This window comes from Astyanax mexicanus, unplaced genomic scaffold (assembly GCF_023375975.1).
Source record: "Astyanax mexicanus isolate ESR-SI-001 unplaced genomic scaffold, AstMex3_surface scaffold_38, whole genome shotgun sequence".
In the NCBI taxonomy this organism is placed as follows: Eukaryota; Metazoa; Chordata; class Actinopteri; order Characiformes; family Acestrorhamphidae; genus Astyanax; species Astyanax mexicanus.
Window position 1 is genome coordinate 1,170,195 of NW_026040048.1, and position 21,955 is coordinate 1,192,149.

General features: G+C 38.4%; 2 protein-coding genes and 4 non-coding genes across 6 annotated transcripts; 3 read left to right on the forward strand and 3 right to left on the reverse strand.

Annotated features, from left to right (window-relative positions):
* Positions 1-204: 204 nt before the first annotated feature.
* LOC125794044 (golgin subfamily A member 6-like protein 6) lies at positions 205-2,016 on the forward strand. The gene is made up of 2 exons (XM_049473448.1): positions 205-1,426; positions 1,515-2,016. Exons 1-2 carry the CDS (start codon positions 240-242, stop codon positions 1,927-1,929), a joined length of 1,602 nt encoding a protein of 533 aa, XP_049329405.1. The 5' UTR covers positions 205-239; the 3' UTR covers positions 1,930-2,016.
* Positions 2,017-2,262: 246 nt separating this feature from the next.
* Positions 2,263-2,334, forward strand: trnal-uag (transfer RNA leucine (anticodon UAG)). Its single transcript has one exon. It is a non-coding gene; the product is annotated as a tRNA-Leu (tRNA).
* A 4,911-nt stretch (positions 2,335-7,245) lies between these two features.
* On the reverse strand, positions 7,246-7,317 carry trnap-agg (transfer RNA proline (anticodon AGG)). The gene has a single exon. It is a non-coding gene; the product is annotated as a tRNA-Pro (tRNA).
* Positions 7,318-7,677: 360 nt separating this feature from the next.
* Positions 7,678-7,749, reverse strand: trnap-ugg (transfer RNA proline (anticodon UGG)). The gene has a single exon. It is a non-coding gene; the product is annotated as a tRNA-Pro (tRNA).
* A 1,129-nt stretch (positions 7,750-8,878) lies between these two features.
* trnap-agg (transfer RNA proline (anticodon AGG)) lies at positions 8,879-8,950 on the forward strand. The gene has a single exon. It is a non-coding gene; the product is annotated as a tRNA-Pro (tRNA).
* Positions 8,951-15,814: 6,864 nt separating this feature from the next.
* LOC103029784 (uncharacterized) lies at positions 15,815-20,534 on the reverse strand. The gene is made up of 2 exons (XM_049473463.1): positions 20,453-20,534; positions 15,815-18,672 (listed from the first exon to the last, which is right to left on the reverse strand). Exon 2 carries the CDS (start codon positions 18,663-18,665, stop codon positions 16,593-16,595), a length of 2,073 nt encoding a protein of 690 aa, XP_049329420.1. The 5' UTR covers positions 18,666-18,672; positions 20,453-20,534; the 3' UTR covers positions 15,815-16,592.
* Positions 20,535-21,955: the final 1,421 nt, after the last annotated feature.

Sequence of the window (21,955 nt, forward strand, 5' to 3'; positions counted from 1 at the left end):
CGCCCGCATGCGCTTATATCCCAGCAGGCAATCCTGACCCGTATTCTAGCAACGCTGACAGCACTCCTGATTGGTCAAGAGAACAGCGTGGCCCGGCAGCTGTGAATAGACCCGCGCATTAAGGCGCGTGACATCATAACACTAGAACGAATATGACGTCATAGCCCCGGGACTATAAATAGTCCCCGCATTCGCTCGCGTTACACTACTGAGCTCACTGCACAGCGTGTACTCTCGAAATGGAGTTTAAGTGGTTGAAAAAACTGATCCCAGGAAAACAGTCCCGCAGGAAGGAGAAGATGCAGCGAAAACGGGAGGAGCTGCAGCGGAAAGAGGAGGACTTAAAGCAGATAGAGGCGGAGTTTAGTCAGAAAGAGGGGGAGTTTCAGGAGAAACAAGAGGAAATGCAGCGGAAAGAGAAGGAGATGCAGCAGAAAGAGAAGGAGATGCAGCTGCAGAAAGAGGAGATTCTGCAGAAAGAAGAGGAGGTTCTGCAAAAAGAGAAGGAGGTTCTGCAAAAAGACAAGGAGGTGCAGCAGAAAGAGAAGGAGATGCAGCAGAAAAAGAAGAAGATGGAGCAGACAGAGAAGGAAATACAGCAGAAAGTGAAGGAAATGCAGCAGAAAATTAAGGAGATGCAGCAGAAAGAGAGGAAGATGCAGAAGAAAGAGAAGGAGATGCAGAAGAAAGAAAAGGAGATGGAGCTGCAGAAAGTGAAGGAGATGCAGCTGCAGAAAGAGAGGGGGATGCAGCAGAAAGAGGAGATGCAGCTGCAGAAAGAGGAGATGCTGCAAAAAGAGAAGGAGGTGCAGGAAAAAGAGAAGGAGATGCAGCAGAAAGAAAAGAAGATAGAGCAGACAGAGAAGGAAATACAGCAGAAAGTGAAGGAGATGCAGCAGAAAATTAAGGAGATGCAGCAGAAAGAGAGGAATATGCAGAAGAAAGAGAAGAAGATGAAGCTCCAGAAAGAGAAGGAGATGGAGCTGCAGAAAGAGAAGGAGATGGAGCTGCAGAAAGAGAAGGAGATGCAGCTGCAGAAAGACAGAAGATTGGAGCTGCAGAAAGAGAAAATTCTGCAGAAAGTGAAGGAGATGATGCTGCAGAAAGAGAAGGAGATGGAGCAGACAGACAAGGAAATACAGCAGAAAGTGAAGGAGATGCATCAGAAAATTAAGGAGATGCGGCAGAAAGAGAGGGAGATGCAGAAGAAAGAGAAGAAGATGAAGCTCCAGAAAGAGAAGGAGATGGAACTGCAGAAAGAGAAGGATATGCAGCTGCAGAAAGAGAGAAGATTGGAGCTGCATAAAGAGAAAATTGTGCAGAAAGTGAAGGAGATGATGCTGCAGAAAGAGGAGATGGAGCAGACAGACAAGGAAATACAGCAGAAAGAGAAGGAGATGCAGCTGCAGAAAGAGAGAAGATTGGAGTGAAGTGAAGGAGATAATGCTGCAGAAAGAGAAGGAGATGGAGCAGACAGACAAGAAAATACAGCAGAAATTGAAGGAGATGCATTAGAAAATTAAAGAGATGCAGCAGAAAGAGAAGGAGATGAAGTTGCAGAAAGAGAAGGAGGTGAAGCTGCAGAAAGAGAAGGAGATGGAGCTGCAGGAAGAGAAGATTCTGCAGAAAGTGAAGGAGATTGTGCAGGAAAGGAAGGAGATGCAGCAGAAAGAGAAGGAGATGAAGCTGCAGAAAGAGAAGGAGGTGAAGCTGCAGAAAGAGAAGGAGATGAAGCTGCAGAAAGAGAAGGAGATGGAGCTGCAGGAAGAGAAGATTCTGCAGAAAGTGAAGGAGATTGTGCAGAAAAAGAAGAGGATGCAGCAGAAAGAGAAGGAGATGCTGCAGACAGCAGAAACAGATGCTGCAGCTATAGAATTGACAGTCCTCTTTGAGAGAATGATGGGAGGGATGCAGAAGCAAATAGTGTGATGAGTGCTGAGAGCACAGCAGCAGGATGATGGATAGCTTGTTGAGCTCCAGCAGAAAAAAAAAACAAAGAAACCAGCACAAATATATATATATATATATATATATATATATATATATATATATATATATATATATATATATATATATATATATATATATATATATATATATATATATATATATATATATATATATATATATATATATATATATATATATATAAAGTGCCAAGAGAACAGCAGCAGCTTGCTGAGCTCCAGCAAGAACAGCGAAAACTTTACATATGAAGTTTTTTTATATATAAAGTGGGGGGGTGTTTGGTGGGGGGGGTCTGGCTCGTTGGTCTAGGGGTATGATTCTCGCTTTAGGAGCGAGAGGTCCCGGGTTCGAATCCCGGATGAGCCCTGCCTTTACACCCAAACCACCCCCCCACACACACACACACACCCCAATCATCAATTAGCCCATCAAACAATGTAGATCATCTACCTGTTGAGTCCAGCAGTACTGTGCTCTTCGTTTTGTCCTGTACATGCTCTGATCATATGAGGGGTTTTTTCAGAACATCATCTGAACACCTTACTGGGCTTTAGGGGAGGATGCAGAACTGATCCTGGATCAGTTACAGATATAATCTACAAAAAACATTAAAAAGACTAAATGAAATTCTCAGTAATCAATATTAAAAGTTGTTCAAATGTTAATATTATGTTCAGTAACTGTCACGGCTCAGAAAATACACATACATAAAGGTCTCTACAATCCTTATATTAACTTTGGAAATACTAGATAAAATACACTACTTAGTAAGATGTGAGAATGAGATAATTAGATGATAGTCTTAGCCACAATTTAAAAAGATGTAATTTTCAAAATGTGGCCAGATCATGGCAATTACTTAATCAACTCATTCACACACCTTACTAAGTGGTAAAGCATGTCTGTCCTAATAGATAATCTGACATCATACACTGTCTGAAAAAAAATGTTACAGCCTGGTAATAAGTAAATAGGTAAAAGCCTCCCATTGGATAATTATTGCATGAATAAGTTCTTAAATCTCTGTAATGAAATTATCATCTGATTTTACAAACATTTTAGCACTAATTTCAGAAATATAAATTTAGTTGCAAAACTCTTTGATGTTTTTACTGCAGTAAAGATAACTTATTAAGAAGAAAATGTATTTGAATTAAGATGATGCAGGACGTGGATACTTAAAAAAGTGTCCACTAATGCTCATGCTGGAGAGACTGTAGTAGTACATATTTTGGCAATTTTGTTTAAAAAAATAATAGAATGGTGATTTTATGTGACAAAGAACCTCAAAAATCTGTCTGGATACAAGCTAGAAAATTCTGATTTACCCTTATTTTAAAACTATTTCTTTTAGGAACATTATACATTATAAATAGTGATAAACTAATGATTAACAGTAATTCCTAAAATAATCGTGTTCAATAATGTGTGTAATAAAGCGTCTGATGCTTTGCACTTTTTAGTACTTACCCATAGATGGCGCATATGTTACAGAAATCCGTGTGGAACATATTTATTCCACATATTGATGTAATAGGCTCCCATATTGAGTGCATTGCGGTAGGGGAGCTACTGCGTCTATTACGGTAGCTAATGGCTGTAGAGTAGAGTAGATTTTCTGTTAAAGGTAAATAGACTCTAAAACTAGGCTTCATCCCAATCTGGGAAACTGATCCTACCTAACCCACCGGCTAAATCACCCACCATATCCGTCAAGATCAGAGTGAAGGATGAGGAGAAAAAAATACATAGACGCTCAAATATCATCAGGAGAAACATAAACAACTTCACACCGGGAACACCCCACAATACCTGTCTAATATTCTGGAGATATTCTGACCCAGTTATTGTCTGGAACATTACAGATTGATTCTTGTTGAAGTGTCTCATATTCGTTCACTTGTCTATTATTCCTGCTTCAACACTAAACTTAATCTTCAAGATTAACTGACTGTTCATTCGCTGCCTAACACTGTATATACCACCCTGTTACAGGAGACCCTGAAGACGTGGTAATCCTGGAAAACACCTGTGAAAAACTGCACATCTGTTCTGCACATCTGGCTCGTTGCTCTAGGGGTATGATTTTCGCGTCAGGGTCCAAATCCCTTGCGAGCCTACAGCATAAAAGACAATAAAATCAGAAGCAAACCTTTAGAAACAAGTAGATAAAAACAACAAAAATACCACCTCATCTGTTTGTCTATGGCATGAAATTTACACTGTGGAAATTGGAACAGTTTCAGGTGTGAGCTAAAATCAGTCAAAACTCATGCATATCTAATATCACTTCTTGCAGAATTGAATATGTTAAACATGATCTACAATTGTGCAATATCTAGATCTAGATAAAGATATTTCTAATGCAGTTGATGTAAATAGTCTTCTAATTTTCTATTTGGGATTCTTTAATATTTATTAGGGATTTTAATGTTAATATTCGTAAGTGTGACCACTGTCGTCTTGTTTGAGTATTTTATCTAATCTACAGGGTTAATTGACATATAGATACAAGTATATCAATGCAGGACCTCTTGCACCCTAAGTGAGAATTATAGCCCTTGAGACAAAATAGATGACATGGTAAGATCAAGGTTTTCCACTCTTTTAATGTTCTTTTCCATGCGGCTGGTGTTGGTTCTTATCTGCTCACTGATATATGTTCGGTGTGTTCCTAGTTTCACACGTTTTTAAAAGCAGGGCTTTTGTGGGATTTGAACCCAGGACCTCTTGCACCCAAAGCAAGAATCATACCCCTAGACCAACGAGCCAGATGTGCTTTTTTCACAGGTGTTTTACAGGTGAATTACCACGTTTTCAGCGTGTTCTGCAACAGGATGGTCTATACAGTGTTAGGCAGTGAATGAACAATCACAACAACAGACAGATTTTCAAGGTAAGAAAAACAGGTACCGGCAATGGATGATTATACATGGATAGAATAGTGTTATGAAGAAAATCTGATTAATTATATTATCTTCATCACACTATTCTATCCATGCATTAAATGAATAATACACACCTGTTCTCACCTGTAGAACTCAGACATTTACTAAGAATTATTACAAAGATGGTTGAAAAACGTCATTACCTAGCAAGACCTAGCATCACATACTGTGTATTATTGAGGCAGATCATCTCTAGTCCTGAATCTGATCCTGAGTCAGCACTATATTTACTAAAGATCAGAACATCCACAGTAAAAGCAGGGCTCGTCCGGCGCCATCTATCTGTGATTTGGTAAACCCAGGAGTTCTTAATATCTAATATCACTTCTTACAGTATTTAATATGTTAAACATTATGTACAATGTCTAGATCTAGATCTAATGCAGTTGATGTAAATAGTCTTCTAAGATTTTGGATTATTTAACATTTATTAGTGATTTTAATGTTAATATTTATATGTGTGAACACTATCTTCTTGTTTGTGTATTTTATCTAATCTACAGGGTTGATTGCAGGCCCGTAGCCAGCATTGTGATGGGGGGGATCTTTTTTCCCCAAAAGTGGACTTCATTTGGCTCTCTACTCCAATGCCCCCTAAATACACAAGCACACTTCAAACCTTTTAATTTAGACATATTTTATTTATTATAAGTTTGTTGTGAATCTGTTGTTGCTGTCCTTATTTCTTCGTCTGTTGCTCCCCACTGTTAACATACATTTTATATAAATGTAAGTGTTACTCAAACTTCCTACATCTGTGATGTGACTTCATTGTCTGTCTCTGTTGCTCACCTCAGTTGTCTGTTGCTTTGTTCCATTGTCTCTGTTGCTGCCCTCCATTGTCTGTCTCTGATGTTGCTGTCCTTTATTGTCTATCTCTCTACTATTGACATAAATAGATAAGAATTACTTCATTAGGAACACTATCGGTATTGTCATTAAAACTTAAACATGAATTAATAATAATATAAATTGAAGCATTCTGTCTTACTCAAATCTTCCTACAACTGTGCTGGGACTTCGTTGACCCCCCCCCCCCCCCCCCTCCCTTCAGCTCGCTGAACTCGGCGCCTGATTGGCTGACAGAGCTCATTTGCATACCGTTTGGTCTGTGAGGGTCTGCTGATTCATTAGATATGCGTGGATTCGTGGAGCGACCAATAATCCGCTTTTAATAACGCCTTAAAGTTGATATTATTTTTTTCTGCCTCAAATTATTTCAAGCACTGTTTGGATATATGTGAGAATTACTGGTGACTGGATTGATGGATTTTATTAAGTTTGGAGGCGTTTTGAAGGTAAGAATGTGGGGGAAGCGCTGGAGGGGGTTGGGTGTGTGTCTCGAGTGTCCTGAGGTAAACACAAAGCGAAACACAAGCAGATTTAAACTCTAAACACAGTTCCGTAATCCGGAGAGGCAGACGGTTCGAATGGTGTATAACATGTCCGCATTCGACCAAATATGGACGTACGAAAAACGCAAATATGAAAATAATATTTCATAACTTTCATAAACTAGGCATATTTCGCCCTAAATGTTTATTTTCTGAAAGGAGATACGGTTAAATAGGCTAGATAACTGAAAAGCTTTAAAATGGCATATTGGGTATCTATATTGAACCTATAAGTATTCATAAACACAGCCAGATATTAAATATGATATTTTTCGTGTTAAGAGGTTAACCCCCTTTTTACACCTCTATACTGTATTTTATATATGGCCTTGGGAGCAACAGGCATGTTGAGAGTAAAACACACCCTAGCTTGATCGTCAGCATTGCAGAGTGAGTGACTGAATGTTATTGTCACTTAACCTACATTTCTTAAAAATCAACTAAAATCCAGACTTTGGAGTTATCGCAATAATAACAGTAATAATCTGGTGTTACATGTACAATATACTATTGGGCTAAGCCGAGCCCGGCACTTTTAACGCAGGGGAGATGTAAAGAAATAGAAGCCCTGCACTCAGCAGCTTACCGATTTTGGGCCTTTTTTTGAACAAGTCACCAATATTTTGGGACAATGTTACTGCCGTTTTCGCTCCTTGTCTTCTTTTTTACCCATTTTGTCAAGTAACTTTCCCCTGATTCCTATTCTTTCCACAAGCTAAGAACAGAAACGGGGGAAATGCCGCCACCTACTGGATTGGTGTAAAACAGTCTGAACAAAATGTGTAAAGAGAAACAATTTTTCTTACTCGTCACTACTCTGGGGGCATTGGGGTGGCTGAGGGGGGGTTGAGGGGGATGGGGGGGATCAAACGAACCCTTCGATCCCCCCTGGCTACGGGCCTGGATTGTTATATAGATGCAAGTATATAAAATCAGGGCTCGTCCGGGATTTGAACCCGGGACCTCTCGCACCCTAAGCGAGAATCATACCCCTAGACCAACGAGCCAGACGTAAAAAAAAATAATTTTTTGTGGTGCTCTCCAGATGTTTTACAGAGTTGCCACGTCTCAGAGTGAAGATCCTTCAGTCTGATTCCTGTAGTCAGAGCGCCATCTATCGGTTCTAAACATCTGATTTATGAACCTGTAGCTTAAAAAAAAAGATATCCCTCTTCTGTTTATTATGTTAACCTGGGTGGTTGCTATGGTGTTGCTAGGTGATGACCTTTTTCCAGCGTCTTTGTAATAATTCTTAGTAAATGTGTGAGTTCTACAGGTATGAACAGGTGTGTATTTTTCAGGTAGAGCATCTCTACTCCTGGATCCGATTCTGTCTAAGCACTACATTTACTTTCAAAGTAAAAGCAGGGCTCGTCCGGGATTTGAACCCGGGACCTCTCGCACCCAAAGCGAGAATCATACCCCTAGACCAACGAGCCACACGGTACACTCCGGCACCATCTAAACTGCTCACAACCATCACATCCCATGTTTTGCTGTCGTCACCCCAACAGTTGTCATTTAGAGAGAGAGAGAAAGAGAGCTTACATTTTAGCAGAACCAAATGGGGGGAACTGTATTATATGGTATAGGGAAAAATACATTGTTGTCAAATGTACAAAGTAAAAAAATAATAATTTCCATAGTTAAACTAATATATTTGTCTATAAGGTATGACTGAGTTGTATGAAAACCTGCACCTCTTTTTACACACATCCGGCTCGTTGGTCTAGGGGTATGATTCTCGCCCTGGTTTTAAAAATGGGTGAAACTAGGAACACCCCAAAATATGTCAATACTAACCAGTAATACTGGGGGAGTAGTGAGGGTTAAGAACCAACACCAGCAGCATGGAATCTGTTCCATAGTATGGATGTCATGGTATATGAAATGACATCCTACTATGGAAAGAGAAATAGCTTAAGGTGTGAGCTAGATCAGTTAAAATATGCTGAACCTGTCATTCCCATCACCGGGTGTTTAAAACATGCAGAGGTTTGAAATATCTCTGACATCTTGCTGAATTTACTGAACCTATAGCTTAAAATAAAAGCAAGAAAACAAAGGTATTCCTTGGTTAATATGTTCTACCTTCTACCAATACAAATACCAAGAATATTTTAGCTAAGTATATGTATATCCCAAAGAGTACCACTCAATATTAACTTGCAAGGTAAGAATAACAGGTACTGTTTATGGGTAATTAATCACTTTGTCTTCATCACACTTTTCTATATATGCATGAAATAAATAATCCACACTGTGCGGTTTCTCACCTGTAGATTTATGCAAATAATGTTTGAAAATAGTCATCACCTAGCAACACTGTAGCAACCACCCAGGATAACATAATAACCAGAATGATTTCTTGCTTTCATTTTAAGCTACAGGTTGAGTAAAATCAGTAAGAAGTGAGAGATGTTTAGAACCGATAGATGGCGCTCTAACTACAGGAATCAGACTGAAGGATTTTCACTCTGAGACGTGGCAACTCTGTAAAACATCTGGAAAGCGCCAGAAACTGTACTCACACATCTGGGGAGCACTAGACCGTTCTTCTCTCTGTCTGGCTCGTTGGTCTAGGGGTATGATTCTCGCTTAGGGTGCGAGAGGTCCCGGGTTCAAATCCCCGACGAGCCCTGCTTTTATATGGTTGTATCTATATCTCAATCAACACTGTAGATTAGATACAATACACAAACAAAAAATCTTAGAAACATATTCACATCACCTGCATTAGAAACACCTTTATCTAGATCTAGATATTGCACAATTGCACAGCATTTTTAACATAGTCAATTCTGTAAGAAGTGATATTAGATATTAAGAACTCCTGGATTTATCAGGTCAAGTTTTAGCAGATTGGAGTTTTTACTGATTTTAGCTTAAACCTGAAAATGTTTCAGTTTCCATAGTGTAGATGTCATGCTATAGACAAACAGATGAATGAGGTGGTAACAATGGTAAGATCAAGGTTTTCCATTCTTCTTTTCCATGCTGCTGGTGTTGGTTCTTATCCCTCACTGCTCCCCGGTTTTAGCTGCTCACCCATCATTACTATGGAGAGAGAACATTAAAACATTAACATTAAAACCTGACCTACATATGCATAGATACCTGCACTACCAAGAGCATTTAAATGCTGCCCTGTTTCCTCAGAACTTTCCTCCCTTATACTTTGCAGCAGATTGGAGCCATCTTTGGGGCAGTAAACAACCAAAAGGTACTGAATCAAACTGCTTGAGGTGAACTTGTCATTATTATTATTATTTTTTTAAAGAAACTAAGTTTAGCTCATAATGGTGTCACAGTTACGGATAACACACCTGCAGTTACACCGACCCATTGTGGAAAAGATTGGGCACCCCTGCCTTACAGTAACCATAGACTTAAATTGCTACTTCTAATTTAACTAAGAGTTAATTAATAACAGTAAAAAAGAAAATAACCTGTGTTACAATAAAATATTCACTAATATTGTTGTTGTATATCTTACAAAGAAAAATGTTTACCTTGTACTTTTGTTTTAGGTTCTCCCATTTCTTCTTTACAAAGACAGGGGTCACCTTCCCTTTCAACTTTTTCTCCAACACAAAGGCTCTATAAACATAATGCACACAACAATTATTACTACAGTCCACACACTGCTTTCAATAAGCAAACGTTTAATACTACAACATTACCACTGAACATTACCACATACACAAACACATGTAACAGACAATTGTGAGTGTACATTTTGTACAGTCAGTGTCGATTTAACATTGGGTAATTTGCTGTAAAACATATCTAAAGTTAGGTTAAATAAACAGTTACTTACTCAAATCCTCGAACTGCTGCATTTCTTTTTCCGGTGAAGAGGGCCTCATTGGCCACCCTCCACCGGATCAGCTCCCTGGTGTCCTCATCACTCCCTGCAATATAAAACTTTAGCTTTAAATGGAATGGCAAATGTGACAATATTGTAGCAGGGTTACAACAATAATAAATATTTAGCATCAATTACCTCAAAGCAAGATATATTTCTTTTAAAAGTATAGTTTTGGCTTATTACTAGCTACTAAGGTGAATCCACCAACTTCATCACAATTGTATGACAGCTAAGCTAGGCAGCCAAGATGTAAACTAAAATGAAAATGCTAAGATAGCCAGCTAGATTAGCCATCCAACTTCATTTAACATTACGTTATATAGCTAACTACCTAACTAGTTAAACAACGTAACCTGCAAACCACTTACAAGTACATTTGTAGCCAAATTAACTCAGCAATACTTTAAATTACAGAAAAACAGTTCAGGAAACTAGCTAACCTAGATACTTCAGAATGAGCCATTAAGCCACGTTGAACGGTGTGCTAGCGAGATTAATAGAGGTACTAAAACACAAAATTCAAAACTACATTCAGAAGAGAACAAACAAATCTAGTTAGCGTTAGCTAGCTAACACCAGCGGTAGCTAATCCCGCACGTTTAGCCCACACAAACCCTCAACTTACTCGACTCTGTGATCCTAGGTAACTGAAATAGCGCTACATTTCTTTACTAACAATACAATTAAGCTAGCTAGGTTAGCTTGGCTGGCTAACTAGTTAGTGAGCTAGCTAGCATGACTATCTTAGCTCGTACTGACGGCTAGCCTTAAACACTTGCAAGTTAGCATTAGCGAAGTTAATAAATTAAAAATCAAATAAAATATGCGTATCGTTCTTCACAAAATTACTCATAACGTTACTTTGGGTACTTAGGATATTTTTTATTATTCCGATTACATTCTACTTTAAAGACCCGCGTCGCCGCTGTCCGCCATCTTCAACCTCTGCTTCACTTCCGCCGCCCCCCTTGGAACTCTGGGAAATATGAGCGGGTGAAGTGTGCAGGGCTTGCATACTTCAAAATCTGTCCCGGTGCAGTACGTCATCCGGGAACTTTTCGCGTACTTAAACTCGCATACTGCGCATTCGGACACACTACCCCATCTCGCATACTGCTTTTGCGTACTGTTTAGTATGGAAGTATGCGATTTCGGACACAGCCAGTATATATTAACTGGACCAAGCCATCCCGCTGATTTCAACGGAGCCAGGTGAGGCCAATCGTGTCACTTCCTGATCGGCTTCTCATGGGGCGTTAACCGGGAATGTGAGAGATTGCGCAGGCGCCAGCATGACGCGAATCTTCCACGTGCCGTGCAAACAGCCGTACTGTTTATAGGAGCTGCACACTATTCACTCCACAGTGAGAAAAGCTCCATTCCGTCCCATAATGGGGCTTTTATTGAATAAACAGCAGATAAAAAGTAGAATTACTGATATCCAATATTAGTCCACGGATTTACTGAAGAATATTCATAGTTTGTCTATATAACAAGCATTTAAAAACTCAGTAATAAGAATAATAAATGTGTAATATAAATTACAGTTATATATCTATACATTATAATTCTTACTTCTATTTACTACTATCTTACTATCTACAATGTATTATAACTGTTAGTAGTAGTATTATATTTGCATAATAAGGGGTTACTTTGACCCTGTTCTAATTCAATCAGCTCTGTACTTTTAAATTATGAGGAGCAACTTCTCCAAACATTACAGCACGGTATTTTGGGTCACTGTCTTTTTACGTCATCGTTAGCATAGTTGTATAAAAATGTTATTTTCTAAAGCTAAGAACAGATTATTAATCTTATGGATCAAATGGCAGAAAATCTGTTATTATATTATATGAATATATATATGAATGAATATATATATATATATATATATATATATATATATATATATATATATATATATATATATATATATATATATATGAATATTTATATTCATATTAGAGATGATTTCAATAGAAAGGATAAAAAATCTTTTGAACTAAACAGAGCACACAAAAATGTTAAACTATTAAACTAGTGCTGGGTGGTATTACCAAAAATGCATATCACTTTTTTTAAGATTCTGAAGCTTTCACAGTATATCACAGTTCTACATACATCTACGACTGATGCTTCTAACTTGGACACATCATCAGTGTTGTATCCCGACTTCACCGGGTGTTTCAGGTCTTTAAACAGACACCCTCTGCCAGGTGACCCAACCAGAGTGGATCAAGCCCTGGCCTGTGTCCAAGTGGCTCCCTGCGGCCCCCACCTATCCCCTCTTTTTAACCAGAGCCATCTCGATGCCTTCTCTGCTGCTTGGATGTTGATCTTGATAGCTCTTCTCCTGCTTTGGCCTGTGATGCCCAGGGCTCCATAGGCCTTGCTTAGAGAATAACCTGCAAAGCCCCTACAACCAACCTCCACTGGCAAACATTTGGTCCTCCAACCATTCCTACAACACTCCTCTACCAGCTCCTGGTATTTGGCTCTCTTCCTCTCTTGCGCCTCCTCTATTCTCTCCGTCAGCTCCAAAAATATCAGTTGTCCTGTGGTTTCTGAGACGAAAATAATATCTGGCCTTAAGGAAGATTCTATAATGTAAGATGGAATCTTCAGCTGCCTCTCTAGGTCCACTGACATCACCCAGTCTCTTGCTGTAGGGAGCAGACCTCTTGGGCAGCTCCTTGGCTCCCTCCCTTGATGCTGGCCTGCCTTGATAAACATAATTGTCCTGGCTGTGCTGTTGGTGTGCCTACTATCATTGATCCCCTTGCTGATCACCTCAGCAATGGATTTTAGGACCTGATCATGCCTCAAGCGATAACGGCCTTCAGCCAGTGCCTTCGGACAGCTGATAAGGATATGCCCAAGTGTGCCTGTCCCTGAACAAAGGGGGCAGGCAGGTTTCTAATCTTTACCCCAAACAAACAGGTTGGATGGACTGGGGAGAACATCATATACCCACTGGATCAGAAACTTTATCCGCTGGGGGTTCCACTTCCAGATGTCTTCCCAGGTAACACTCCGCTCCATCGCCTGCTCCCACTTCATCCAGGCCCCATGCTGCCGCATTGCCACGGCACTGGTTTGCCGTTCTTCCTCTACAGCAGCCCGCACCTCCTCCTGAATCAGTCTTTGCCTCCCCTTTCTGAAAACGTTGTTGATTCGCATTACTGGCACATTCCCAAGCCCCGCTGTGCCCCTTGCCACCCTTCTTAGGAGGGTCTTATGTTAAAGACCTTTCTAAGGCTCTTTACTGGCTGTTCTGTGACAGATGGAATCAGATCTCCTCCTAGCCTGAAACGATATCGGTCTGTGACCTTCCCTTTCTTCAGAACCAGCGACCTGGATTTGGAAGGTTTAAAGCTCATGCGTGCTCATCACAGTATTTTTATTATTTATTTATATATTTTTGCATGACTGGGCTTTTATATAGGCCTGTGGCTTACTGTCATTAAATTTGTAATAGTCAGTATGATGTACTTGTATTTGGGGTGGAGTTCGGGCACCTTCACTGGAAAGAGTGCAGCCGAAGCCCCCCACGCAAAGAGAAACATGAGGAGAAATAAAAGAAGGAGGAAGATAAGAGAGGAGGTGGGTGCAAGTTTGTTCAACGAGCAGGTAGAGAGGAAGTTGTGGTTTAAATAGGGAAGAAAGTGGGAGGAGTGAGGGCGTGGATCAAACTCCCAAAACTATGTTATAATACATAACTCCACTTTACTAGTATTAACCCACGCCCTTAACAGGGCAGAGAAGAAGAATGATCTAAACTATTCCACTGTAGCTCTGGCTGTATATTTAGGGTAATTGTCCTGCTGGAAGGTGATTCTCCTTCCCAGTCTTTTGCTGCCTCCAACAGGTTTACTTTCAGGATTGCCTTGTATTTATGCCATCCATCTTCCCATCAACTCTGCCCAACTTCCCTGTCCCTGCTGTGTTCAGGATGATGAGCTGTAATACACATTGCCACACATAGCACTTTGCTTTTAGGCCAAAAGGTTGAACTTTGGTCTCATGTGATCACAGCATCTTCTTCCACATGTTTGCTGTGTCCCCTATATGGCTTGTGACAAACTGGTACTTCTTATGTCTTTCCTTAAACAATGGTTTTCTTCTTGCCACTCTTACAGGACAAATCTGTTGTTATATTATTCTAAATATTAGGTGATAACTGATCAGTTTTTTGTCATATGTGTTTTTGTTATATGTATATAATTCAGACATTGCATGCGTCATTTATCTAAAAACACTTAATGTAAAGTGAAGTAACATGTTTATGTTTGGTTGGATTTAACTAATAACACTATAAATTATAATTATAATTATAGTTATTATAACACTATAAAAACTATTTTGTTTTTTTGTGATTAACTGTAATTCCGCAAATGTTGTTCTTGGTCACTAAAGGTGGGCTTTGATTCATTTTAGCATGATTATATAACTATCTTTGCAAGTCAGTGTAAATAAATTTGTATTTTCTGTTAAATATTTCATTTAAGGCCTATTGTTGTCACTATTATATGTAAACCAGTAGGTCATTGTTCAAAAGGCACTGTGTGATAATGGGAAAATGTATTTTGGGATTGTTGATTGTGTTTTCGGTCATTAATCAGATATGATGTGCTGCCATCTTGTGGATCTTTCGAAGGCTACTGTTTGATATTTGTTCAGTAGTACAGTAAAATAAAATAAATGAATTTATTAAGATAAATCAAACTTATTTTCTGGTAATGAGCAGATTTTTTGGTTCCATCGATTACAAGTTGTCCAGGTCCTGAAGCAACAAAGCAGCCCCAGACACACTAACACCACCATGTTCTTTTCCTGAAATTGTGAGAGAACCACTTTTGTCTACTCACAGAATATTTTCTGAAGTCCTGTGGATCATCAAGATGGTCTCATGTGGTTTTCACCTTCAAACCCTCCCATGGAGATCATTTCAACCACTATCTTTCTTATTTTTAAATAATTAACACTGACCTTAACTGAGGTAGGTGTGGCCTGCAGTTCATTAGATCATGCTGATCTCATGTGTTTTTTAATTTCTTCTATTAAAAAACATGTTTTTTTTTTTTTATTTAAGTGATTTCTTCATTCTACAGGTCTGGTAGTAATCAGGTCTGTTTGTGGATAGCAGTGAAATTGAAGTCAACTTTCCAAAAAGTGTGATTAATCACAGTTAATTCATGGGGGCAATTATGTTTTCACAAAGGGCCAGGTTTGTTTGGATAGCTTTTTTACCATAACAAATTAAATCATCATTTAAATACTGCTCAGATTATCTTTGTATGATATTAAAGTTTGTTTGATAATTGGTAAAAAAGTATGACAAAAAAGCAACAACAAAAAAAATCTCTATGAAGACATTTTTTTTTTTTTACACCTTAATGGTGTAAAGTAATTTACCTCAGCATGCATGTACATGAACCAAATAGACAAAAATAAGCAAAGGCAAGTTTCGAATTTGGAATTTAAATTTATTGAAGAAAATCCATTTAGCCTTACAAACACGGAATTAATAAAAAAAAAAGAAAAGAAAGAAAAATAAGAGAAGCATTACAGGCAAAATGTTGTTAATGGTTGAAAGTGAAGTAATCTAATCTCAAAGGCTGCAAGAACTAGTCTAACTTTACTGTTTTTGCATTAACAATTATACTCAAATGTACATTACATGTAAATTAACTTCAGTGGAATACACAAGTTATAATTGGCTACATTAAAATCAGTGACATGGCTGTCCCTATGATTATTCATTATTCAAAATGTATCAAATTATACAACAGTTAGTTCCGACCTCACAATCTGATTGGTTGAGAAGTATTCTAGCTGTGCTGATATTTGTGATAACATCACAGCCTTCTCACACTAAACCTGTATCACTCCTCCAAGGTGTTGCAGAGTTACGGCGTATATACACAGTACAGTTTTGAATCATCACCTCCAGCTGCAGCAGCAGAATTAGCTTACCACCCGCAGTGCTTGCTCGTCTTTTGTGGAAAAAAGTATATATTTAGTGATTTAATGTTTAATCAGTAGTGCTATGTTTAGGGGCCTCCCAAATCACTTCCTTTAATTCATTTTTTACACAGGAATTATTTTCATTGATGACCAAATGAGTAATAAACATGCAATTACATTAAATTACATTTGGCAGACGCTTTTGTAGAAAGCGATTTATATATTTACAGATTACATGCCCTACACCACACATTTTTAACAATAAGAAATCTCACAAACAATCAATAATGAAAAACGAAAAACAATGATATGAAAATGATGGTAAAAATCAGCAAAGAAATCCTTTAAGACAAATTAATGTGTGAAACATCAAAGCAAAAAAACTGTTATCAGCATCAACATGGTATTGGAGTTAAGTGGAGAAGCCTTTTGCAGATTAACTTAAATATAAGCTCCTTCTTCTTCCTCTGTGAATCCACTCTCAACAGCTGCTTGAATACTCTTCACAACTTCTGGATCGGCTTCGGGAAGAATAGCCAGCAGCTCTTTATCAATCTTCTCCAGTCTTGCGTTGGTCTTCCTTTCAAACTCATCCTTATTCTTACGGACGAGACTCAAAATGCCTTTTTGAGCTTCATCACAGGAGTTCTGCAGCTGCAGACGCTCCTGTTCAAACTCTGGCTTTTCCTTATCCATGGCCATAAGTTTCCCCAGTGAGCTGACCCGATCCATCAGGTACTTCTCAGAGACGTCAGTGTAGGTTGCTGAGATCATGTGGACGAGGCTGGCGATGTTACTGGCCTGAAAGGCTTGATTGTAGAGCAGATCTTTGGAGAAGAGCTTTGAGTTGTAGGAGAGAGATTGAGTCTTCTCAGATGTGGAAACAAAATTTTTGAGAGTTCTGGTCAGACTGGTTTTCACAATGTTGGACACCATCTGAAAGAAACGCACCATCTTTTCCCACTGCTCCTTCACCCTCCCCATCGCATCCATCCCTTTAACCAGCATCTGTATGGTGGTGTTGAAGTCTATCTCCTTGACTTCACAGTTTCTCATGGTGATCAGGATTTCAGTCAGTTCTTTTTGGTTCTTCTCCATGTTCTCCACACTCTTCTCATAGGATCCTCTGGTGTTGTTGAGTTGAGCTCGGCTCTGCTCTATGCGGAACCTGGTGTTCTCAGTTGCCCTTAGTGAAGCACTTTTCTTCTCAGATTGACTCTCTTCTTTAAACATCATTGGTGGTTTTGGAGTCAGAGAAGGAGATTTTGTAACATCTTTGCTCTTGGAGTCAAAAGCTCGAGCTGATTCAGTCAGTTTTCTGATTTTCTTGATCAGCTGCTTTGTTTTAGCTTCTTCACATTTTCCCTCTGGTGCATATATTGCCATTTCATCACAGATGGCAATGGCCTCTTTACATATCTCTTGGGCACGCTTCTTTGCATTGCAGGTTGGGTTTTTTTGTAAACTGCTGTTGATTCTCATGAACTGTTTTTTCAGGAATATTGTATTGGCAGTTTTCTTCTTCTGATCATACAGGCTCTTCCAGTCAATGCCATTCTGCTGCACAAACTGCTGAATCCTCTCTGCCCATTTCAGGATTTCTGCAGACTTGCTGTAGATGTTTATTTTATCAACTCCATCTGCAGGGTCTTTCCATCTGTTTACATCTATGAATGACACTGGATTCGTAAGTTTTAAAGTGTTTCGCATTAGGTTCGCTGGACTAGCAATTACAGATGTCATTCCTATGACGATATTTGAGATGTTTTCAGTCATGGCTTCAGCAATATCCATACCAATCATGTCCCATCCACTGGGTAGGGAATCCATTGCTGCTTTGTAGTCTTCTTGTGCTTCATCCAGTGCCTTTTCCATGGCTTTTAATGCTTTCTCAGAGCGTTTAACCGCTTCGTCTGATGTCTGTTTTCTCATTTTGTTCTCCTCTACTTTTTTCTTGATTTCTTCCAGCTCTTCTCCATAAAAGTGCTCTGCATTTATACATGCTTCCAGCAGCTCCTGGATAATATTGATGACATCAGTGAAACGCTGCTCTGTTGATCCAGCCAGAGCAAGACAGTCATCTGCAATGACACGAATGTTCTCCAGCTGATCAGGAAGATGGGCTTGAACAACTTCATCATTTCCCTGGAACAGAATCTTCACAGCGCTCTTCATGTGGTCTGGGACCGTCATGGTGTGGAGCCGAATCTGATCCATGTTCTTGTGAGCTTCATTGAAAGCCCACCAGCCAGAGTTGCACACTTGCATGAGACAGGCGCGAAATGAATCTGGGTATCTGATGTGCTTGTAGCCGCTTTTGGGTGGGTTTTTGTTTATAGAGAAATCAGTTTGGGAGGAGATGAAGACCAGTTCTCCCAGTATGGCTATAGAGAGTGGTGCAGGAGCAAGGTATTCCTCCCAGTTGGCGTAGGGCTGCATTACAAGCTTGGTTTGGTTTCTCATGTCTTCAGCAGTGGTGAGACTTTGAGTAGTCTTCACAATTTGGAAAGCCATTTTCTTCCTGTTGAGTAAGGAAGAGACGAGCATGCATAAAGAGAAAAATGTTATTTAAGACTTTAAAATAATGAATTCATGATTACATAATTTAATGGGGCAACACATTAAATGTTTATATCAAATAAAATTTGAAACTAAACTTTTCAGTGTTATATACAGCCCTGGAAAACAATTATTAGACCACTTCAAAATAATCAGTTTCTCTGATTTAACTGTGGTATATACTATGGTATTTATATGGATATGGTATATACTATGTTTGACTAAAATTAACATTCTGGTTTTATTGTATAAACTACCGATGACATTTCTCCCAAATTGCAAATAAAAATATTGTAATTTCGAGCATTTATGTGCAGTAAATGCGAAATGGTCAAAATAGTGCTTTCAAACCTTAAATAATGGAAAGTTTACATTTGTTTAGCAACAACAACAAAACTAAAGTTTTATCTAAGAAAGAGATCAGAATCTATAATTGGTAGAATAACCCAGATTTTTAATCACAGCTGTCATGTTATGCGCTCCACCAGTCTTTCACACTACTTTTGGGTGACCTTATGCCACTCCTGTCGCAAAAAAATCAAGCAGTTTTGATCTGGTGTTCCTTCATCCATACCTTAATTGATCTAGCTATGTTGAATTGAGCATTGTCCTGCTGAAAAAAAAACAGTCCTCAGTGTTGGGAAACATTCCTAGAGCAGAAGAAAGCAAGTTATTTTTCCAGGATTACCATGTATGCGTCTTTATTCATGTATCATGTATTTATTCAAGACCAAACTGCCCAATTCCAGCCTTGCTGATTCATCCCCAGATCATCACCAATCCTCAACCAAATTTCACAGTGGGTGCAAGAACACTTCTGCAGATCCCCATCTAAACATTTGATGACCAGGTGTTGAGCAAAGCTGAAAACTGGTCTCATCAGAGAAGATGACCTTTCTCCAGTCCTCTATAGTCCAATTCTTATTATCTGTTGCAAACTTCAGCCTGACTCTTCTTTGCTTCTCATTAAAGGATGTCCTTTCTAGCGATTCCTGCCTCTAAGAGATTGTTTTGAACTGTTCTTTCCATGCACTTCACCCCAGCTGCCATTCGCCATTCTTTTTACAGGTCTCTTGATGTCATCAAAAAATTTGACAATCAATCTCCAGACCTGAACCCCATTAAAAAACCTCTGAACATAATTATGTAAGATGTAAGTTGGTCAACAACCATCAAACAAAGCTGAACAGCTTGAATTTTTGCGGAAGGAGTGAAATAAGGTCACCCAAAAGCAGTGTGAAAGACTTGTGGAGAGCATGCCAAGATGCATGAAAGCTGTAATTAAAAATCAGGGTAATTTCACCAAATATTGATTTGTGAACTCTTAAAACATTAGCAATGTTGTTTCTAAATGAATGTGAAGTTTTTTTTTGCCTTGTTTAAGGCTTGAAAGCACTGTACATTTTCATAATTTTTACCATTTCTCATTTTCTGCAAACAAATAAATGTTCTAAATGACAATATTTGTATTTGTAACTTGGGAGAAATGTTGTCAGTGGTTTATAGAATAAAGCCACAATGTGCCACATTTTACTAAAAAAAAGTATAAATAGTAAAATCAGAGAAACAGATTATTGTGAAGTGGTCTAATATTTTCCCCATAACTGTATGTATATAAATAGTCAGTGTACAGCTTTCACGCAGTCATTAAGGTTTAAATAACGGCAACACAAGTGAGTATACCTCACAGCTCAAAGAATAAAAATGCATTTATTCAAATTATAAATCATAAACCTCCCTACCTTGATCATTCAGGTCTTCAGTGAAGGTGTTAAAGAGGTTCTCTAAGCTCTGCTGGTCTGAAAGTGGAAGAATGAAAGAATAAAGGTCTGTGTCTCCATATTTATTGTCTGTAGGAGGAGAAGGTCCAGCCCCCAGCCGAGCTGTGCTGCTATACTTAAGCAAGAAACTCACTCAGTCTCATAAGAGCGGATCATCTTAAGAGATCAATAAAAAAATCAAGCTCAAGAGGGACTAACTGCAGGTAAGATGTTCACAAAAATATTTCCCTTTGATAGAACAACCAAAATATCTTATGCTATTTCTGATTCTTAGATATTCTTAGAGCTATTCTTAATGGTTTATTCTCAAGCTGATTTAAAAATACAGAATCATTATCTATAATTACATCGTTTGTGAATAAGTATATCCACTCTCCAGCCTTTAAAACAGATAGTATAAATATATTGGAGGGTTGAGAACATAAGTAATTTCATAAGAAACTAAATAAACTCAGTAGTTTTCAGCTTTAACAGTAAATTCTCTAAGGGTTTTGTGGTGTTGTATCTTTACTGAGAGAACACGGGGTCTTTCCAGAGAGGAAGGTTTAGTGGTCTTTGTGTGCAACAAGCAAACACTTTTCAATCATAATCAGAAAACAAATGATTTTGCACTTTACAATTACACAGAAAATGTGAAATAAAACCCTTTTTAAAGCCACCCTGCTAACTAAAAGCGTTGTGAATATAAAGTGAAAATAGGAGCAGGTCTTTTGTTAGAGGTGTTTTATTATATATTGTATATATATTGTATTGTAACTATAAAAAGCACTTTTAAATGTTTAAAGTTTATTTCATTTATTAAGGGGAAAAAACTATACAAACCAATCTAGCCTTTTGTGAAAAGTTTTTGTCCCCCATAAATTAACTGTGATTAATCACTTTTTTGGATAGCTGAGTTCAATTTCACTACTAACTACAACCAAACCTGTAGAATCAATCAGAAAAATGTAAGTATGACAAAAATGCAAAAACAAAATAAATCTGTAATGGACAAATAATTTATCATGCCGTTGTATGCCATATTCATTGTTGCATCATAAGATGCATTTACTATTAATGTTTACAAAGCTGATACTTAGCAGGATGCTTTTGAATCATACTCTGCAGTAATTTTAGACATGAAAAGTGGACAACTCTGTTTTATTGCATTATTTTCTCAGGGAGTATTAGAAGGTAATTTCCTGAAAATAGCTGTCTGTCGTGCACTTGAAGCTAGAAGTGTCATAAGCCATTTCACTTTGATTACAGAGCTTTTAGTTAGCAGAGTGGCTTTAAAACATTTTCTAATGACGACCGGTAGTTGTTTCACCATTACCTGAATGGATCATTAGAATTCCACATAGACATACATTGATTTCAGCAGGAGGAAAATGGTCTTAAGTTCTCTTTACTATAAAGATGATTCATGTCTGTTTATCATGACTATGAGATGATGAGGCATATACTTTCGTATAGGTAGTAAAA

What these genes read in the sequence shown, in the direction of transcription:
- LOC103029784 (XM_049473463.1), bottom strand. Translation starts at nt 18,665, where the DNA reads ATGGCTTTCCAAATTGTGAAGACTACTCAAAGTCTCACCACTGCTGAA.
- LOC125794044 (XM_049473448.1), top strand. Translation starts at nt 240, where the DNA reads ATGGAGTTTAAGTGGTTGAAAAAACTGATCCCAGGAAAACAGTCCCGC. An exon ending in CAGAAAGAGAGAAGATTGGA is followed by an intron (nt 1,427 to 1,514) that starts GTGAAGTGAAGG and finishes GGAGATGCATTA; the next exon opens with GAAAATTAAAGAGATGCAGC.